General features: G+C 39.0%; 1 protein-coding gene across 6 annotated transcripts in view; it reads left to right on the plus strand.

The window, feature by feature from the left end:
• LOC121950014 (serine/threonine-protein kinase WNK1-like) overlaps nt 1-21,510 on the plus strand; it is a 37,567-nt gene that overhangs the window by 1,246 nt on the left and 14,811 nt on the right. For 5 of the 6 annotated variants that reach the window (XM_088079924.1, XM_088079927.1, XM_088079926.1 and 2 more), the window contains exons 2-10: nt 1,941-3,188; nt 15,140-15,312; nt 15,596-15,816; nt 17,431-17,588; nt 19,937-20,025; nt 20,118-20,337; nt 20,498-20,599; nt 20,703-21,063; nt 21,153-21,316. In XM_088079924.1, the coding sequence (XP_087936050.1) occupies nt 2,403-3,188; nt 15,140-15,312; nt 15,596-15,816; nt 17,431-17,588; nt 19,937-20,025; nt 20,118-20,337; nt 20,498-20,599; nt 20,703-21,063; nt 21,153-21,316 (2,274 nt within the window). In that variant the 5' untranslated portion in view covers nt 1,941-2,402. Of the gene's footprint in view, nt 1-496; nt 949-1,940; nt 3,189-15,139; nt 15,313-15,595; nt 15,817-17,430; nt 17,589-19,936; nt 20,026-20,117; nt 20,338-20,497; nt 20,600-20,702; nt 21,064-21,152; nt 21,317-21,510 lie in introns of those variants that run through there. The other variant, XM_088079925.1, reaches the window with a different exon arrangement.

Genomic DNA, 21,510 nt, shown 5'->3' on the forward strand with positions numbered 1-21,510 from the left:
TTGCATTATAATAAATAGAATATAGATTTCACAAATCTCGAGTTTGTGTTTCAAATAATCTTAGGCCTTTCTTGGTCTAGGTTTGACCTGTCTAAGTATAGTGGTAATGGTTTTCACAAATTTAAGAGGTGCAAAAGCCTAGACTAGAGAGTCTGTCTCTAAACACCCTTAGCTCTCCCCTTAAATGCTGAATGGACGCTACGAATCGGAAACTAACTTCGGTGTCGTTGAGCAATGCTAGCCTCACCAAATTGCGGCTAGAAATTATAACAAATGTTATATAGATGCTGTATCACCCAGTCACAAATATTCGCCGTTAACAAACAATGTAAAATATAAATTCAAAGTGCGTAGAAACCGCAAACGAAAGCGCTAGCGTTGTGAGCGCGTAAGATAATACGAAATTGAATGGTGACAGCCGGGAGGTGGGTCTAGCTTCTTAGGCCGTGAAAATGACCAGCCTAGCTTAAATTAGCTAGCTAGGTAGCAGTGGCGCTATTTCTCGGTGCCTGGTAGGTTTCCAGCTGGCGTCATACCGGACCAACGTATCCGGTGTGTTAGCACAGCTCGTAGTGTTAATCATTCAAGAATGGAAACTGGCACTTGATGCGGTGAAGTTGTCAATAAAGAGTAACATAAACGCTAGTGTTAGTTGCTAACGGTTACAGATGCGTAAAAAATGGCGACAGTGGCTCTGTGAAATGACTGACGTTAAGCTGAAGTGCTAAAACGCGGCGGAATATGATTTTAAAAGACGTGACGTGGAAATCATTCATCGCTGGTTAACGTCTCAGTGGTTAAACATTAGCTAACGCCGGCTAACTAGCTCCGAGCTAGCGATGCTCGTTAGCAAGCTAACAAAGAGCCGTTGCTCCTCCTTGCTTTGTATGCTCGATGTTGCCTTTTCAAATGGCTGTGTTTATCTCTTATGAGGCGGCGAAGACATAGGTACGTAAAACGATGCTTGCTTTAATAAATATGTTAATCAATTTATGTCCCGCAGTCGTTTCTCTCTGTTATCGGGATGTTATTGCTGCTAACATGACCAGGTTTGGTTCTGATATTGTGGTTTCCTACGCTGGTAATGGCTGCAACCATGGCAGGTTATAGATGATATGATACCATTTTAATGTCAAACTTGAACATTTAAAGGGCCATTATTGACACGTTGCAAAAATAGTCATGCTGCATGACATTGCTCTTTTGCATCTACAGTTTAGATGTTGGTGTATTTACATTTCTGCAGATTTAACGTTGCACTGAAGCGATTATAATAATGTACCATTACATTTATTACCATTATAGTTTATAGGCAACATTCACTGACCATATTAGTAGCGTTGTATGTGGTTTCCTGTTAATACTGGGGACTGAGGAAAATTCAGCATTCAACTGTGCTCAATTAGTTACTTGTGGTCCTTAATAAATGTGAGGCATTGAGAGGTTAGTGTGTCATTCTGAAAGGCTGCAGAACACATTTTGGATTTGTGCCACATTTTATACTTATCTATGCTTATCTGAATGATACATGTAATAAAAATAAGTGCTTAATGCTTACTTACATATAAGCAGAATGACATAACAATCTGGTGCAGCTGTAAAATACAGTAAAATTGTGTATTAGGACCTTCACTGAAGCATGTGCCTTGCATGATATGTCCTTGGGACAGCAAATCTTATCGAGGGCGTGCATAAAGACCAATTTTTCACTTTTTTCACAGTTGGGTGCAGAACAGTAGGTAGTACACTGCACTAGATAAGTATCCTTGTGTCTGTCAGCTGTGTTTCTGATAAAAGCAGTGTTATTAAACTTTATGTGTACTGTCAATTCTACTTGTGAACAATTTGGCTTGCCTCTTGCAGATCTTGTTGACATTTGACATAATGTTGGTTACTTTAAAAAACGTGAGACAGCTTTTTTTCTTTTTTTCCCCTTGCAGATAAACTGGACTGGACCACATTCCAAGTTTCTGGCCTTCCTGCCTTTGCCTACAGTAGGAAGTTTATTGCCTGTTGTGGGCTGTGCAAGTTTGTTCCTCACCAGTGATTCCTTATGCTTGATAGAAGCTGCACCCTGTGTCTGACAGGATGGATGGTGTGGACTTAAAGAGACTTGTGTGTCAACATCAGCACTCTGTGTTCTGCTGTGGTGTTCAATCTTATACCATTTACAAGAGAACACCTCCCATCCTACACCTTCAAACTCTGCACGATATATATAAAGACCGTCTTTGAGCAATAAAAAAGACAGCTGGAGATAGAAGTTGTAAGATTTTCTATCTTTTTTCTTTTTAAGGCACAGATCGATACTGCTTATATAAGCCTATATGGCAGACATGGGAGTATCCTTATTTTAATTTTTTCAGTTAGCGTACCCCCTTACTCCTTGTGTGGGTGGTGGGATGTCGGAAAAGCCAGACGACAAAATGGTGAAGTTCCTGGCTCCCCCTCAGAAGAGTGGAAATGGCCCCAGTTCTGGTTCAGATTCGATGGTAAGCGAGTGCAGGCCAACGGAAGTGAGACGCCGCCATCACACCATGGAGCGTGATCGATGTAACCCTGAACACCGTTTCCTGCGCCGCAGTGTCATCAGTGATTCCAATGCTACAGCATTGGCCCTCCCTTTGCCCAGCAAGATCCCCGTCCCTGCACCTCAACGGGTTCAACCACGAGAAGCCGTCCCCCAGCGGCAACAGACTACCGCTGCTCATTTGCCGCGGGCTGAGCCGAGTTTAGCTCGTAAAAAGTCTGCTGAAAGTGGAAGAGGAGGACAAGAGAGACAAGAAGTAGCTAAGGTGGATGTTGTGCCTTCAGAGCAGGAACCTGCCAATGTACAAGATACCTGCGATGGCGAGGTGGTGGTAGCAGCTCGCGCCGCACCAGGCTTAGGAGCAGAATTGCCAAGTCAAACAGAACCTGAAGGCACTGCTGAGGTGAAGGCACATCATGAAGAAGAGGGGGAGGAAGAGGATAAGGATTCTGCCAAGGCACGAGCGGAGGCAGAGCAGAGAGAAGCGGAGAAAAAAGTGCAAGATGACATCGAGGAGGCAGAGACCAAAGCAGTGGGAACATCACCTGATGGGCGTTTCCTGAAGTTTGATATAGAAATTGGACGTGGCTCCTTCAAGACTGTCTACAAGGGCTTGGACACTGAGACCACAGTGGAGGTGGCTTGGTGTGAGCTGCAGGTATGAAATTGGGATAATCTTTGCTTTTATTAGTTTGATTCATTGCTGATTGCTATCAGTTTCTATCAGTTATGACTGCTCCTTAATTGAGTCACCCTGAGTGTTGCATTCCTGCTGCAGGTGTCATCAGGCTGCTTGCCTTTATTTGGCCTAAGCATGACGGAGTAGAGCCAAAGCAGTTTCCTTTCTCACTGTTACCTGACTACTGCCTATGTCATTTCCTTTTTTGAGAGACACGGCTAGTATTTCCTTTTTGATTGTTTCGTTTTGCATTCGTCAGCAAAGCATACCAAAAAAAAAACTTCCCATTTTTTGTTTTATTTAGGTCAGTTCAGTCCATACTGGTTGACATGACTGCCCTTAATACTGAATGTTGTAAATAAAGAGTGTCTATTTCACCATAAGAAATTGGCAAATTACCAGAACTTGTCAAGGCTTGTACAATTCATGTTAGGAAAACCATGACTAAGAGATACCAACACACAGGAAATTACCTTAGACTAAATTCAGGGAGGGTTCCCACAAATCCTTATAAAGTCTTAAAATGCATTAAATTCATGAATCCAAAATTAAATTAATTTGTATTTAAATGTCTTAAATCAATCTTTCAAAAGTCTTAAAAATGCTAATATAATGAGAGGAGGATAATATGAATACATTATTCTGAGTTTGCATTGTGAAATCTGAAAAAATATTCAGTAATGTCGTGCAAATCCAGAAAGAGGACAGACGACACTCATATACGTTAACCACATCCAATCAAATGAAAAATTAACACATTTTTTTCAAGACAAACCAGAAAGATACTTTAATAACAATTTTTTTCACCGTTTTCCACTTGTTCCATGCCAGAAAGTTTTTTTGTGTGTGTTTTTTTTTTAACAGCATTTGAAGTAGATAATCTAACTTCTTAACTTCACCAAAAAAACAATGTTTTATGTTGAAGTAGATATTTGGGAAAAATTGTCCCTAATAAGTAATTGATGTCAGTTTGTGGTTTTTATATTCTCAGCTTTGGTTATTGTAAAATTGATCTGAAATGTGACTTTGAGTGGTAATACAAAAACTTAAATCTAACCATCCCGAAGCTGTAGGAACCCTGTTCAGGTTAGACTTTGTTTCATGGCACTGGTAGTATATAGAGTTGATGTAGTCATGATAATGATTTTCCTTATTCTGTTTTCAGACTCAGGGAGGGCATGATATACCACTTAAAAAATCTAATAAATGTCCCCTAGATGTGTAGAATTAACTAAATAATTCTTTAGAAGTTATAATTGAACAAATTCTTATTGGAAAGAGGTGAGATTAAGTATTTAGATTATTTTAACAACTTTTGAAGATGTGGCATTTCTAACACTCCATTAGAGCAAAAATGCCATTAGTGATTATTATTCCAAGGGCTAAATATGGCACCAGTTTAAATTAAAGTATTTATTTTGTCTTAAAATATACCAGTGAGCCTTATTATACATGAGTTAATTAATGAGCCTGTTTCATATATTTAAATGCAGTTTCCCTGTATTTAAGAATCCAGTTGCTTTTAATCTGCTCCTACCCAGTAGTTTGGGGATTTCTTTAAAAATGCTGTTAAAATTTTTTTAGCTGCGCTGTCTGTCCAGTTCAAGCAGCAACACGGCCCAACGCAAAGTTGACCTCATTCACCACATGAATGTTTGCTTTTACCGTCACGCTTTCGCCCAGTCACGAGAGGCAGAGGCCTCACACGGCAGCACATACAGCCGTGGCTACACATGCACGCTGGTTTCAGAACAATGTGAAGATTACAGACACGTGCCCCTCCCCCCTCACACAGACCGAATCACGCGCATGCTCACTGCATTCCTGCTCTGAATGCTTGTGTGAATGTAAAGTGGGTCACATTCCTGACAGAGGAATCTCCTGTGTGAAGTGCAGCAGCCTGCCAAGGCCTGCTGGTAAACTATCAGTCCACCCTCCGCTCTTTAAACTTTCTCACATTTTCTCATATTTCTGCATATTTTAACCACATTTAAGCTAAAGTCACAAAATTTAGATAACCCTTCCTACCTCCTACCTTGGTGACACTGTAAGTTAGCCTACTAAAACTTATTTTTGTTTGATCTTTATCGTACAGGATTTTTTCTGCTGAGCTTAAAGCATTTGCCAACTTTTGTACAAAAAGCTATGTGAGCTTCTATATTTTTTTTACCTTGCCACTGTGATTACTCTTAATTATTTAATAGTATACATTTGACTTCATCATTGGCAAGATGCTTTGTTGTGGTCATATACAAAGTAGATGTTAGATCAGTGCTGAACCTCTTTGCTAATGATTGTTAAGTATTAGGTCCGTAACTAATGATTAATGAACATCACAAGTTAACATAAAAAATACCCCAAAGAGATTTGTGATTTTCTGTTGATAGAGTGATTTATTGGACATTGGGTGACTAATCAGTATGTTATGGGACAGGGAAAGTTTCTTGCAGTCTTTTGTGAAACCAAAATTTAGCCATGTCTGATTTGAAGGATACCATTTCCACTTTAAGGACTTCCTAAACTTGGTATAGGATCAAATTGAACCTCTGTTCGATTCATTGCAAAGTGGTGAAAGTCTTACAGTTGAATGAGAAAACTTAAATTCGCAGCGTTCGGAAATATGACCATGTAACCTGATACTCTCATTCCCCTTTGTTCCTCTCTCAACTCCAGAGTCTCAGTGCTAGAAACTGTTAACACGAGAAGCTAAAATCCCCTCTCACATGGCTGTTAAAGCTGTGTCATGATCCCTCAAGAGCTAGTCTTGCAATCCCCATATGTCTCGAGGACATATTTAGAGGAATGCAATCTTAAAATACATTATTTTCTGTATTTAGTTTTAAAAGCTGTATGCTGTTTTTCAAAAAGTGACATAATTACAGCCAGTTTTTCTAAAATCTTTTGACAATAATTGAAGTATAATGACCATTTTTTTTAAAGTTTTTTTTCTTTTGATTGTATGAAAAATGCAATTACTCTCCAAAAAGCAAATTGTCTCAAACAAATTTTAATATTGCACTGTTTAAGAAAGAAATAAGGGCTCATCTGGTTCATTTGCGTTTTGTTTCATTTCCTGTTGATGCAAGAATCTGTGATGCAGAAAGTAATTAGCTTTACCACTTGTTTGTTGACTGGGAATTTGGTGTTAAGTGAAAGCAACAGAACGTTTGCCTGTATGCTAATGAAACAAGTCTGACAGGTTTTTCCTCCATAAGATCCTTTAAATCTTCCTTAAACATGCAAATAATTCCAGAGCTGCACGCTGTCCTGGGAGTCTGTAATGATCATTACTATAATACATACGAGAAAACCACGGAAAATGGTTTGCTGTTCTAGGATCCCTACCAGTAGTGGGAATTTAAATGTAAAGTTTGACTCAAAGTGTGGCACAAACACATTTTAACATTGTTCTTTTATGCATTACATTTATTTGTCAGGGAACCTGTACAAAACTATCTATCTATCTTTGAATTTTTCATCTACGTACAGAGTAGGTCCTTTTCCATGAAGTCCACCATGTTGCTCTTAGGGTTGGGCGGTATGGATTTAAAATAATATTGCAATATTTTAAGGCTATATTGCAATACACAATGAATATCTTGATTCTTTTAAATGTACTTTAAACTAATGTGAACTACTAAAATACAAAATTATTGAATGAACTGCAATTACAAGAAAGTTAAATAAAGTAGCTGTTGTTTAATACACTGCTGTTATAATACCATTTAAAAAATATGATTATAAGGAAGTAAAAGTACTTTAATAATGAAATTTTAAAAAGTATTGTTATAATTAAATGACTCAGAGCAGGACCCATGATGTTTTTATTTTTAAAGGACTTGGTTCGTCTCAGAACGAGTGAACCAAAACGCTCGTTGCTTATAAAAACAACTTGACAATCTATACTTGATGTACGTGAGATAGTCTTTTTATTGCACGTGGAATAAGCTGCGATATGTCGAGTATATTCGATACATTTTGCCCGCCCCTAGTTGCTCTATAGTAGCCCAGAATGGACAAACCACACACTGGCTTCAGACAGAGCTATGTGTTTTGGGTTTTCATATCAGATACCATAGTTTTTTTTACGCTTGGCACACAGGAAAAGTGCTAGATGCCACTAAATTCAACACACTGGACCTGAAAGACCCTGGTTTATGAAGCTGAAATGACTCTTTATCTCAAATTAATAGAAATTTGTTTCAGAGGAATGCTGTCATGACCTGAAGTCTTAACACTTGTGGAAATTTATGACCAAAAGTCATGACAAGTTCTTCAGTAGGTGGAGACCTTTCCCTCTGGTTCACAGTGATCCAGACAAACCAACGAGTCCACTTTGCCCTTCTTCAACCTATTCCCCAATCAAGGCTTGAAGCCTTAGTGTGTAAAGTTTGGATAAAATGTCCTGGGGTTATTCAGTCTGAGCGGCCATCTGTCCACAATCGTCTAAGAATTTCAGGCGTCCACCCTTCTCACCCACCCATGAACCCACACATTTGTTTCAGATCTCACATTGCAGGCATGTCTGAACGATAAGTAGGTCACCACATAGAGGAAGTCAAGGGAAAGAAAAGAAATAAATTTAAGAGCCTCCCCTTTCTTTCTCACTCGTCTATCCTCAACATGTCATCTTCCGCTCGCTTCCTCCCCACCTCCTTCCTCTCCAGCACTGACTGTAGCCAAACACTGATAGATGGGGAAGAAACTCCACACATCCTTTAGAAACTGTCCAAGCTGCCTGTCCAGCTGGCTCATGGCATCTGCTGGAAGTGACGCACCATGCACAAGTAGTTAAACACAGTCTGTAATTATTCTCCATGGTAGGTGGTCTTTAGGTTTAACGTAAGATTTTACTATTAATTATTTAAATTTGTAAGATACAACAAATCAGCGAAGAAACCTCAGATTTTGTAAAATTAAATTCCTATTGTGTTGTCAGCACATCCCTCTGAAACTAGTAAAGAGTTTAGCAAAAGCTAACCAGTTACTGTCCAGCAGCAATATTTAAACCATTTACTTGCAGTAATTTATTGAAAGACATTATTACGCTAGCTATGAGAGTGCTTAATATCTATTGCTTTTGTCCCAAAACAGCTGTATTGCTGTATGTTTAAATGCATTAAAGGCTGTGCACTTTGTTACAAATAGTTTTATATTTGTTTATTACGCTGACAGAACATAAATGCAATGAAATGCATTAGTAAGAACGGGTGCGTCAATTAAAAAAAAACAAAAACAGCAGGGTTGAATACCGGCTTTGTGCATCATAGCACTCAAAATAAATCAAAAAGCATGCGTGACATGGTGTCCTGGTTCCCTACTGACTAATTGTGGAGTGTTATGACCTTTCATGATGATGTTTGAAATTACTGACCCAGATTTTGAGAATGACTGTCAATTCTGACCTATATTTCATCACCTACAATTATTGGTTAAATGTGGGGTTTTTTTTATAGGAGTGTGGATGTGACCACTTTGCCCACATATTATCAGGCATGTTTTCATGGTTTTCTATACCAGATAAAGCTTATCTGGTGTATAATTTACAAAAAGGAAATTAACAATTTTAAAAACTATTGGTCAGAATTATTGTGGTTATTTTCTCAAATTACGCAGCCCTATTTTTTTTATGCACAGGCTTTATTTATTTGAGCCAAAATATGCTTTGCCTGTAACTACCAAAGATCTTTCATGCTTGACCAAAGCATTCATTGGTCATTTGATGTTTTTTAATAGCTTTTATAAGTGGCACAAAATTACATGGACTACAGAAGGAATGAACTTAATGTGTTTTAAATTCTATGCGTGTAATCTGTGTATTAATGTGTGAATAGGCTTTTTCTAGATAAAGCCAGTTTCAGGTCATTTTATTTCATTTATAAGGACAACATACATTAATCAACATGTCTGTAAATGTGACAGTGTTAGCCATCAGGCTGATTTTCTACTGTAGTCCTTTGGCAAGATGTTTTGAAACGTGTAAAATGATCAAATTCACATAACAGTGGCAGCAGGACACCATATAGACAGCGACAGCAAACAGGAACTCACAAGACAACACACGCCATGCAAAGCACCCTGCTGCAAAAAGAAAAGTATACATGTTATTGGATACACAGACTATAAGACGAACATGTCGTGGTTGTCTTCCAAAAAAGCAGATTTTTAAGCAATGTGATTTTAATCATTCATTGTGGTTGTCTTAATGCCTTTTTTATCCCCCCTTTGCTCTATATGAAGGGGGAGCCTTGTTGTCTTTTCTAACACCATCAGATTAGATGACTAGTCACACTGACAGATGTGAAATGGCCTGGATGCATCATGCAGTCTTATGCTGTGTGTTTGACTGACAGTCACATGGTGATCCTTGGCCTCACTGCCACGTCTCAAAGTGTCAGGGTAGCACATAAAAACGCTTGTCCACAGAGAAATACTGCACTTAATGCAATACCTAAGTAGCATTTAGGGTGTAACTGTTTAACGTGGCATCTTAGCTTGCTTTCAGGTCCATCAGTTACCGAGATCTCAGCCAACCGTAGGGGATCTTCTAGCAACTCAGTGTCAACCACAGAGCAGAGCTCAGAGCAGGGACCTGACAGAGCCAGCCCTAGGCATGATCACAGGCTTTTTTCACTGTCTATTTTTAGGATTGTTGAGTTATTTATGATGGCCTTTGCCTAGGAGCAGTATTTTCTGTTCTGCTCTGGTGATACTGTAGTTAACTTGCATTAGATGTGATTCACATTCGCTGAAAAACGGCTCAGCTCATGAAGTTGTTTAGACAGTGTTAGGGCTTGGCAATTATGGTTAAATAATAATCACCACAATTCTGTTAGCAGCATTTTTGAAAGTGTTATATAACATGGCATGGTCAAAATCACATAAAAAATGAAATAGATTTTCTGTGCAACGAACCATGTTCCACTGTGACGCACATTGAAAAAAAAGAAAAACTTCAGTAATGAATTGTTTGTTGTAATAAATATAGTCACAGTTGTTCATTTGGATGATGTTAGTATCATCACAGCACAATTTGGATGAAAGATAACATATTACAGCAAACTATCACCCTGTCCTATGTAATTTCGCGTCCTATATTGTTGGACTATGACTAGGCCTGGGTAATAAATCAAAGTTGATTTATTGCTTTGCTGAAGCAATGGGATCATGGTTTCAGATAAGTTTTGTGCTGACTCTGCAAAGATGATTAAAAAAGTGCTGATAAGTCTGATTTGGAAGATATTAATAATAAGATTTTAAGTGTTAGTTAAAGTGTTGAAGTAATTCAGCGTTCCTCATGCACCCTTATGTAAATTAAATGTATGTATATATATATAATTTTACACACACATTGCACTACTGTATCTTCCCATGCACTCTTATCTCACTTTTATCGCTCTCAGAGGCTCCATAAGGGCAGTTTTCCACAGCTGAGAGTTATGATATCGCAGGCAGTGGTGGCAACACAGCTATTTAGTGAGCTGACTCATGCCCACTCTGTCAGATGCTGCTGTGATTCAGCTGCAGCTGCTGTTGCGTGCTTGCCAGGTTAGGTTTTTAATTTACAGACATTTAAAGCCTCTCCCTCAAAATAGTTTGAAGAATATGATGATACTGTCGACTGTAGGAAAATATGGACACATGATCTGTGAAAGCATTTAAACGGTTTTGATGGAACGTTTTGAAGTAATGCTTTAAGGCCTGATGTTGGGTTTTAACATGCTGCACATCAATAAATTATTTAAGCCAGATAATTAAATTCAAAGATGGGGTTATCCTGAGTGGAGTTGGGGTGAGATAAGCAAGCCACATCCACCTCACCTTAGGGCTGCTCGATTGTGGCAAAAATACTAATCGTGATTGTTTTGATTGATATTGAAATCAGTTATTTAAAGATTATTTAATAAATAAATATTAATATATGGTTTCTATATGTGAAAGGAGAGAAGGAATAATGGTGTGGCAAAGTTTTCTTAATTATACTCCTGACAGAAACAGAAGCTTTTTATAATTCTGGTGGATGAAATTCAACAGAAATATTCTCCAAAAACATTGGAGAGCGGTGAGGTAAAACTAGTGTTTCTGGCGACTGTGGATGGGAGAAGCAGCAAAATATATTTTAGCCACACAAAAACAGGACAACCTAAACTTCTTTATGCTAAATGTAGACTATTTTCACCGTGTTACCTTGCTGTCAGGCCCTTTACAACAGAAAACTGAAGCCATCACATTATGCTCTTAATAAATAAATAAATAAATCTGGTCTTCTGTTGCTGGATAGTTTGTGTTATTGTATAACTTTCACAAGCGAGTTGCATTGGTTTTCTTGTCTGCCTATCTAAACTGGGAGTGTCGATAACACAACTCTCAATGAAGGCTTAGTCATGACGTAATTAAATACAACATAATACTCTTGAATGAATTTCTTGCTTAACCTGATGATCGTCAAGTATAACGGGAGGGGCCAAGCACATCCTTGATTTACAAAATACAAGACAAGCAGCATCGTTAGTCGTCATGTGGCACAAAATTGTTTTATCTCAATAATCAATAAAATGCGAATAATTGCCCAGCCCTACCTCACATCAGTCAAGCAAACATGTCAGAAACGTTATTATTTATTTTATTATTACTTACAAGGCAAACCACAGTAAACAAAGTGATGAAGCTAAACCATAGCAACCTAGGCTACAATCTAAATGGAAAACTGTTGACAAATATACTTTTCTTAAAATCTCAGTATCTTGGGATCCTTCAGGTGTAACAATAATTGTCAAATTTGCTCCCAAATGCACAGGAATGTGCATTAGATATTGTAGCACTTGCCGAAAATGACCGTCCTGCTTTTCTTGATCTCTTAAGCCATTACACTAATCTAAATCTAAATCTAAGTACAAGAAAGAGAAACATTTTATATGGCAATAGTCTGCCTTTGATTGGTAGTAATGAGATGAAGTAAGATTTCCTTCTATTGTTCAGTGAGTGGTGAATATTTGGCTTCTCTGATTGAGATTTGTGGATGTACCAGAGACTACCAGGCTGTGGTCCAAGTGACATTAACAGCAGGACATGAGACCGGGCAAATAACTCTTTCTAGTGACAGTCAAAAGAAGTGGGATGTGTGTCTTAATTGCAGGATTGTAAATTCCTGGAGGGTTTTTACAGGCCGTGGGTCATGCATGCTTTTAAGCGGTAAGGAAGCTAAGTAATTAGTTTGTCCTGGCTTATGCTGAGTAAGTCATAGAAAAATGTTTGACGGGTAGGGTGTTTGAGTGTGAGTCAGATACTTTTCTGTATTTTCTTTGTAGAAGTTGAAGTGGACATCATTTAAGCAGCTGGATGTCTTATCTCTTACAGTGAATGTAGTTTTTCATCTGGTTTGTCTCATTGGGCCTCATGCAGCAACGTACTCTTAAATTTGTCTTAAATTTTCACTTAATTTTCTGGTAAGAGAATATATAGGAAAAGTCAGCCTAGATGCACCAAATGTTCTTAACCATCCAAATCTGCTCTTACCCAGATGTGCTTAATGCTGAATCTCCTTTCATATAATATATGGGAGAAGCTGGATTCATGAAATGTTTTTTGCATGAAAAATGTCTTACACTTCAAAATAACTGCCAGTTGATTTTCAAATTAATCAAGTAATTGTTTATTTCCCTCTAAATTGTAGGGGGATAGAAGTGTAAAGTGGGATTAGAGTACCGAATAAGTTCCTTAGATTTGTACTTTATTACAATACTTGAGTAAATATACTTAGTTATACACCAGCACTGGTCAGCAGAGGGATGCACAGTGACTGAAGTATAAGTATAGAAGTATTTCCTTTGCCCTAAAAAAAAATAATAATCCATTCATTATAATAACTCTAAAACATAATCTAAATTTGATTAAATTCATGCATTTTAAAAAAAATGCTCCTCAAATATAAAACGCATTTTTCCTTGTGCTGGGCAACAATTTGCAGTCTGTAAAACTAAGATGTTTTCTCATATCTTGGTAAGAGTGCTCTCAACCACTCTATTATATACCCGTACTAAAAATAATAACAAATGGTAGATTCGAGCAAAGACAAGAAAATCTGTTTGTATATTGTTTCTTGCATGAGGCCCATTGTAAATTAATACAGATGGGTTTTTGTGGGGCTGGGGCTCTGCAGATTCTTGGCTTTGAGCTCTGAGGTTGTGAATGCCGCCATGGGTGTTTTGCATGACGCAGTTAGAGAGGGGAACCACTGCCCCAATAGATAATACTCTGAAAAGTAGGTCAGTCGTTCCAAGTGCATGGTTTGGCCTCCATTTATCGCCCATCTTTCCTTATCCTCTGTTTCCTGACATTGCTCCCTGATTCAGTGTGCTCCCCTGAGCCTAATTGTTTACATATGTTTCTCTTTAACAAGCTCATTTTCAGATGCTCTGTGTTACCCCCAGACATTGAAAACAATCAACCGCAAAACCACCAAAATACCCTCCACAAAGTCTGAGTTATGTTTTTCTTCTCGTGGTCTCAGTCAGTGGAAGGTTTTCTATCTCTGGATGACAAACAAAGTTAAACCCTCACTCTACACACTCACAAATGGGCTGAATTTCCTGGACAGCCTGGCCTATGGCCAGGTCCCTGGGGGTTTCAAGGGAGGTCTTTGGCTGCATGGTTTTACTGGGCTTGTCTAACTGGTATGGGCCTGCTGCTCTATAGTCATGCATACTGCAAATGTAGGTCATGCCAGAAATTACTTTTGAAACTTGAGAGGGGTGGTTTTACACATTCCAGATATTTTGTTAATATGCAAACCCTACCATAAGAGTTCATGCCAATCCATATTTATGCTTCAGTCACTTTATGCTATGTTAAATAGCATATACCGGTATCAGCTTTTCAAGCGTTGTGCTATGATTCATTAACAAACCCAGCAGCTGCCAGACATATGCTCACTCTTATCATCTATAGCTTTGTTCACCATGCAGTCCATGGTGAGCATCATTGCCCTCATACTAGATACACTTGGTATCCAAAGGGCAGGGCAGTATATCATTGATTATGTTATAGCTTATCATTATTGCTATAATAAATAAAGATAAAACGTTTTGTCTAATTAAAAGTACAAAACAATCCAGAATTACTCTCATTATTAAAAAAAAAACATTTACATACATTATACTGTTCTGATTACCATTTTCTAAAAAACTAAAATAGTAGGATCTTAACACATAAAGTGATATGGTGTATGTAGATATTGTCTTCAGACTATGGTGATTATTTGTTATTTATTTTTGCCACAAATGTACTAAAACCTACTTCAGAGAGGCGTTTGCCTGTTGATATTAGCGTATCTTGTGTTTTAAAAAGGTTTGGAAAGAGGACAGAATTGTCTCGGTGTAACAAGCCTGATGTATCATGTTTTTGCTTGAGATTATAGTCTGCACTGTCCCGTTCTTCTCTAATTCTCAGCAATGCTGTGGCTCTTGTCTCATTTTGGTTTTCTTGGTATTTAGGACAAAGCTAGAAACATTTCATTTGGTTCACACTAGTCCACCAGAGAAAACTAGAGAAGAGCCACTCTCCTATTGCCTCAACTGTATATTTGTACTTTTGTCAGAGTGTATGTGCAATTTTGTGCGTGAAGAATGAAATGTAAACTGTACCACCTAAGGCATTTTCTTCAGTTTAAATCCCTTAGATTTGTTGTTTCTCCACTGTTTAAACCTGGAACATCAAGCTGATTGTAAAACTTTTTCTAGATATTAGATATAAATCTTCACTCGCCATTTGTATTGATAGTGTCCATCGTGTCATATATTTGCACATTATTGTTTTGTCATTAATGCATTGTTAAAAAGTCATCATTCCAAAATAATCTGTGTAGATCTAGAAATAGTGCTGCCCTTTGTGGTGTGTGAAATCTTAAAATATTTCTCTTTTGTCTCCCGCAGGATCGTAAGCTGTCAAAGACAGAGAGGCAACGCTTTAAGGAGGAAGCTGGGATGTTAAAGGGACTACAGCATCCCAACATTGTCCGCTTTTACGACTCCTGGGAGGGACCCTCCAAAGGCAGGAAGTGCATTGTACTGGTCACTGAACTCATGACCTCTGGCACACTCAAAACGTGAGTCTCAAACTTGCCAGAGCCAGCACACACATTAATACATAACTCATATATACCTTATACTGTACACTAGGGCTGTGCTTTTTGGATAAAAAAGGATCATGCTGACTATTGGTTATAAAATTTCTGTCTGTTTGTCGTTAGAAAACTAAGTATTTGTTGAACTTTGCATGTAATTTATTAAAATTAAATAAAAGAATACAAGAAAATACGTCATTTTCTAGCATTATTAGTTCTGTGCTCCTCAGAGAATATGTGAAAATGATGATTTGTTCTCTTGTAGATATCTGAAGCGGTTCAAGGTGATGAAAATTAAAGTGCTGCGCAGCTGGTGTAGACAAATCCTCAAGGGGCTCCACTTCCTTCATACTCGGGCTCCCCCCATCATCCACAGGGACCTTAAGTGCGACAATATTTTCATCACAGGCCCAACAGGATCCGTCAAGATTGGAGACCTGGGACTGGCCACACTCAAGCGCGCATCATTCGCGAAGAGTGTTATAGGTACGACTCCAAAATCATTTCTACCTTCGGGTCCCTGTCCCGCTGTGGGGCAGTGCCTTTTCTGAGGTTATATTATGTTTGTATGGAAAATGATGGTGTTTAAAGAGGGTATTTTCCTTTGTCTTGTTTTTCTGACGATGTGGTTCAAAAACAGACCACAGCGTTTCAGCTGTCTCTCAAACCACAGCTCAAATGGAGGCCAAAAACTGTGGTAATCTCACAGATAACCACAAGGCTTTCTCTCTTTGCACTCGCACAGCGACTCTATCAAGTTTGGTCATTGCACAGAATATTTCTGTTCTATGTTTCTCCAAAAAAAAGAGAGGTTTTTTTTCCAGGCTCCTACTGAATGTAAGTAGCGCCTAACGTTTCTCATACTGTTAAATATTAATACCAGTATTATAATAGATGTCATGCCTTCTTGCAGGCTAACCTGGCCATGGCTTAAGGTATGGCCTTTGCTTCTGTCTTAGACTGGTCTTTGTTCTGTGGTTTGGAAATATGTGGTCTGTTTGCCCGTTATACCTATAATGTTTAACATCTCTTTCTATGGGTTTGCCTCAACAGGTTTTTTTTTTCTAGTGTTTGTCTCTTACTGTCTTTTAAAATATTACAGGGCCGCAGAATCTTTTTGATCCATCTTTGTGTCCAGGGAGCTCTCCCCACTTTCTCTCTGTCAGCCTTTTGCCTTTGTTTTTTCTTTGTTTTATTTTTATTTATTTATTTATTTTTTTACTTTCACATTCTTGGGTATGTTTTTAAAATGTAGGCTCTAGCCTCAGCTGTGCCCCATTCTGCTGTTTGGAATGAATAGGGTACTGCTGGTCATTAAGTAAGTATGAACTTTTATGGGCCTGGTAAGTGTGACAGTGTGCTGTAACACACATCAATATCAAAAACAATTACATTCAAATAACCAGTTTTTCTGTGTAAGACCCGAGATTGAATATAAAATGATTAATTAATCGAACAAGGCCGATGTGCAAAGACACACTGCTGAGTGCAGTAACTAGCTATGGGATCTGCTTCTCTGAGGCTTGACCATAACAGTTTCTCCCGGCAGGTGAAGAAGAGATGGTAAGTCAGACTCCAAAAGGTGAGTGTACTATAAAAGACAATGTGGTTTTAAGGTAATGTCTTGACAAAAGTTCCATAGCTAGTCAAATTTCTCTTGCAGGGATCACTGGCATCCCTTTAAACAAATTACACTGTATTTCGGCCTGCTCGTTTATTCTTTTGAACTTTGCAAATAACATTTTGGCAACAAGTGTGTTCTGCACATTGACTACCTCAGTCACAGTCTTGAATCCCAACATGTTAAGGTCTTACACAGACAAACGCTTGCTTTCTTCTCTGCAGTCTAACTGAGCCCAGCTTCTCCTTCCTTTTTTGTTTTCTGTCTCTTTTTTGCTTTCCTCCCCCTTTTTCTTTTTTTCTCTCTCTATTCCAACTTTCACCTCACAGGTTCTACTCCAGGAGACGTCTTCAGGCTCCACTCATCCTCCTCTTCCTCAACCCCTCACGGGTTAGAGGAGCAGAGGGGCAGTGGGTTGTGAGAAGCCCACTCAATCAGTAAGGGAGTTCGAGAGTTCTGAATAGTTGTTTTGATTTAAGGTACCCCTGAGTTCATGGCGCCTGAGATGTATGAGGAGAAGTACGACGAGTCAGTGGATGTGTATGCCTTTGGAATGTGCATGCTGGAGATGGCCACCTCAGAGTACCCGTACTCAGAGTGCCAGAATGCTGCACAGATCTACCGCAGAGTTACCAGCGTAAGTTGTCTTTTCAGCCCTCCATGTCACCCCTCTGCCCTGCCTTCACTTCTTCCTATGTGCCAAGAAGGCTAGTGTCCCATTCTGGAATGATTCTATATTCCCGCTGACACCTCTTTATCAAGCTTACTTTGCATTTCTATCTTTTTTTCCACCTCCTAAGTTCAGTGTAACCCTGTATTAATCAGGTTATGTCCCATTGCGCTGTTGGTTGGTGAATGTTAGTTAAATCAGAGTATATCAGGATTCCCACAAATCCTTAAAAAGTCTTAAAAGGCATTGATTTAATAAATCTGAAAATAAGGCATATTTGGTATTGAAATTACTTAAACTAATCTTTCAAGTGTCTTAAAAATGCTCAGACATAGGAAAAAGGATTTTATGAATTATTTTTTTTCTGAAGTTGCATAGTAAAATCTCAAAATCACTGGTAACATCTATTTTTTGGTTAAATAATTAAATATGTTTTGCTTCTTAAACTCATCATGATGGGAATCCAAGTAGTGGGATCTCAAATGCAGAGGGGCAAACACAAGATTGCCAAGAAAACTGGCTAGAAATGCCATATATTTCCTACTTCTGTTGGTAAACCAAATAGAAGTTTATAATAGTATGATATAGTCATTGTCCTCCAAAAAGAGGGGGTGTTTGTTTGTTTGTTTGTTTGTTTTTTTCCATCATTTGACGTAGATAAACTTAAGTTTTTCACCGGACAAACAATGTCATGTTTTATGTTCCAAAAAATAATTATTAATAAAATAAATATGACTTGCTTTAAGCGACAGGAACCATGGTAGATGTGAGGCGTGGATGATTGATAAGACGCTAAACAAGTGCAGTCCTGCTGTTTTCGTAACGGCTAATGGTTTAGTCTTGTGATGATGTCAGAAGGGCAGTAACTGTCATAGGAAAAAAAAACTTGGCCTTATTAGTGACTTAGTCACTGATATGATTCATACTTTTGCAATAACAACAGTCTCATTGATAAAGAGGTTGCTCCTAGAGTGTCTTTACCAATACCCTCCTTTTATCTTTAACTGATAAGCACAACTACTGACGTTATTGCCACATGACTCAACAAAGGATTTTTCTATGTACACCGCTGCTAAGTATTGAGACCAATCCTTAATTTGCAACAAAGAGGTCACACTTGAGCACCAAGCACAGTTAATGCAATTGAGAAAGTGTTATTGTGGTGTTGAGTCCATGTTTGGGTAGTGTCACATGCTATGGTTTTACAGTACTACTCCTTAGGGAAATGGGCGGTTGTACTTCCTGTTCTGTTGTTCAGCTCAGCTGTTCAGCCAGTCCTCCATTTTCCTGTAGCACCATACAGTTTCCTGTTGCTTTTGGCTCAATTCATGTCCTTTCATCTCCTGTACTTTATCGCCTCTCATCTGCTCCACTGATATATGCCCCCCTTTATCATCACCTAACATTCAGCAGTTTTTATTTGCTACCTGGCAGAAAGCATGCCATCCTTTAGGCATGATTTAAAGGTGCTGTATGTTACCCTGGAAAAAGATTTGCCGACAAAGTGGCCGACAAATACTGGTTTTTCAGGTCGGATTCCGATGCCGATTAGTAGTAGTTAATGAGACCGATAACCGATATTTGGAACCAATATGCATTTACAATAAAAACGAAAATCATTCCGTCAGTATTTAGAGTTTGGAATATAACAAACTCCAACACAAAACTTTATTTAAATGCCTTTAGTAAATGTTTAATCAAAATTGAAACTTTCAACATCATATACAGCAATTTTCCAGCAATTTTTTTTTTAAGTCAAGTGAAAATTTAAATAAAAATAATAAATAAAATTAAAAAATAAAATGTATCTCCCAGAGGTTTTGCGAAGTAAAAGTTACTCTCATGCTGACACTTTCTTTACACTTTTAATTTATTATTTTATCGGTTATCATTAAAATAAAACGTTGAAAAGATAACTGGCAAAATGCCAAATATCAGCCCTAATAATCAGCCAGGCAGACAATCTGTTGACCCCTAATTTTGACAAATACAGACATTTTGGTTTGGTATTTGGACTGAACACCAACCTTAAGTGTGGAAACAGACTCACCAATCAGCCGTCTTTCTCCAGAGTTTCATACAGAACTTTTACCATAGTTCCTTCAAAGCCACCTCTTCCACTTCACACCGTGGATTTTGAGATTCATTCTAAAACAAAATTGAAAGAGGAAGTTAGTGAGTTCCCTTTCATCTATGTGAAATGTTTCTGTGGTGCTAATTAAGGGCCTCTGAGCTGAAAAAAGACATCAAGGAACTGAGAAAATGTCAGATGATAAGAAGAAATATTCTCATTCAGGGTTCTGTGTTTCCTGTAGGGGGTGAAGCCGGGCAGCTTCGACAAGGTGGCCATTCCTGAAGTGAAGGAGATCATCGAGGGATGTATTCGCCAGAACAAGGACGAGAGGTCTCGAGCTTTGGAGCCCACGTTAACAGGTTTAGGGTAGTCGAGCTCTTAAGGAAAACATATTCGCTCATGGCTTGTCTCCCTCTGTTTAGGTACTCGATCAAGGACCTTTTGAACCATGCCTTCTTCCAGGAGGACACAGGGGTGCGAGTGGAGTTGGCAGAAGAAGACGATGGAGAGATGGAGGCTATTAAGCTGTGGCTGAGAATTGAGGATGTAAAGAAACTCAAGGGGAAGTACAAAGACAACGAAGCTATTGAGTTCTCTTTTGACCTCAACAAAGACGTCCCAGAGGATGTGGCTCAGGAAATGGTGACTTGAACTTTTAAAAGTCTAATCACTCTTTTTTTCAAATGCAACACTTATTTAAGACTGCATGAGACGTGGAAAAAGAAAAAATAGTTTAAAGGGTTTTCATTGCAATCTCTCAAATGTTCATTGCTGAATTATACAACATGTCTTTGTCCTGTAGGTTGAGTCTGGTTACGTGTATGAAGGTGACCACAAGACCATTGCGAAGGCCATAAAGGACAGGGTGTCTCTAATCAGTCGCAAGAGAGCACAGCGGCAGCAGGTGAGCAGGTTTTCGACATAGTGCATCTGACGTGATGTTTACTTGTTGTCAATCAGTGCTCTCTTGAGGGATTTTAATACATTTTCCGCTGACTGACTTAAAGGTCAGAGAAGATCAAGAGAAGAGAAGGATTGAAGAAGAACAGCAGAGTCAGTTACTGCCAGCTCAGCAACCAGGCCAACAGTCAAGCACGGAGGTGTCTCAGTCCCAGCCGGTGCCACAGCCTGCCCCTTATGTCCCTCCACAACCAAACCAACACAGCACACAGATGTCTGCCCAGCCTGCATCTCAGCAGAGCCTTCAGAGCTCTAACTACAGCACTCCTCAATCAACCCAGCTGACCGGCATGGCACAGGGGGTCCCTTATGTCCCCCAGTCAACTGGGCAAGTCCCAGTTCCAGTTCAGCCAGAGTCAGAGGCGCCTGAGACTGACCAACACCAACAACTCCAGCACACCGGAGGAGGTGTGCATCAAAGAGTATTTATGGTTCGTTAGAGTGAGTGCATTCTGGAGTATTTTCATTAATTAACCCTTTTTATCCCCCTCTTACAGTCAGTCACATGGGTGACCGAATACCTGGTTCCACCATCCCTCCTGAGGTCCAGCCTCCTCAGCCCGGAGTGTCCTACAGCTCTCCTCCCAGTCAGCACCTTCAGCCCCAGGTGTCGTGCCCACAGACACAAAATGACCAAACGCAACAGCAGCAGTTGTCAGTGGTGAGTTTTGTTGAAAATACGACATAATTGACATTGCCTCCCATCGTGCCGATGCCTAGAACCGGCCTCGTCGTCCGCTAATCAGAAGATCGGTGGTTCGATCCCCTCCTCCTCTACTTTGCATGTTGAAGTCCGTGGGTAAAACTCTGAACTCAAATTACTCCTGATGCCTGCGTCTTTGGTGTGTGAGTGCG

Source organism: Plectropomus leopardus, chromosome 7, assembly GCF_026936395.1.
Source record: "Plectropomus leopardus strain MGB_pleo_1.0 chromosome 7, ASM2693639v1, whole genome shotgun sequence".
Taxonomy (NCBI): Eukaryota; Metazoa; Chordata; class Actinopteri; order Perciformes; family Serranidae; genus Plectropomus; species Plectropomus leopardus.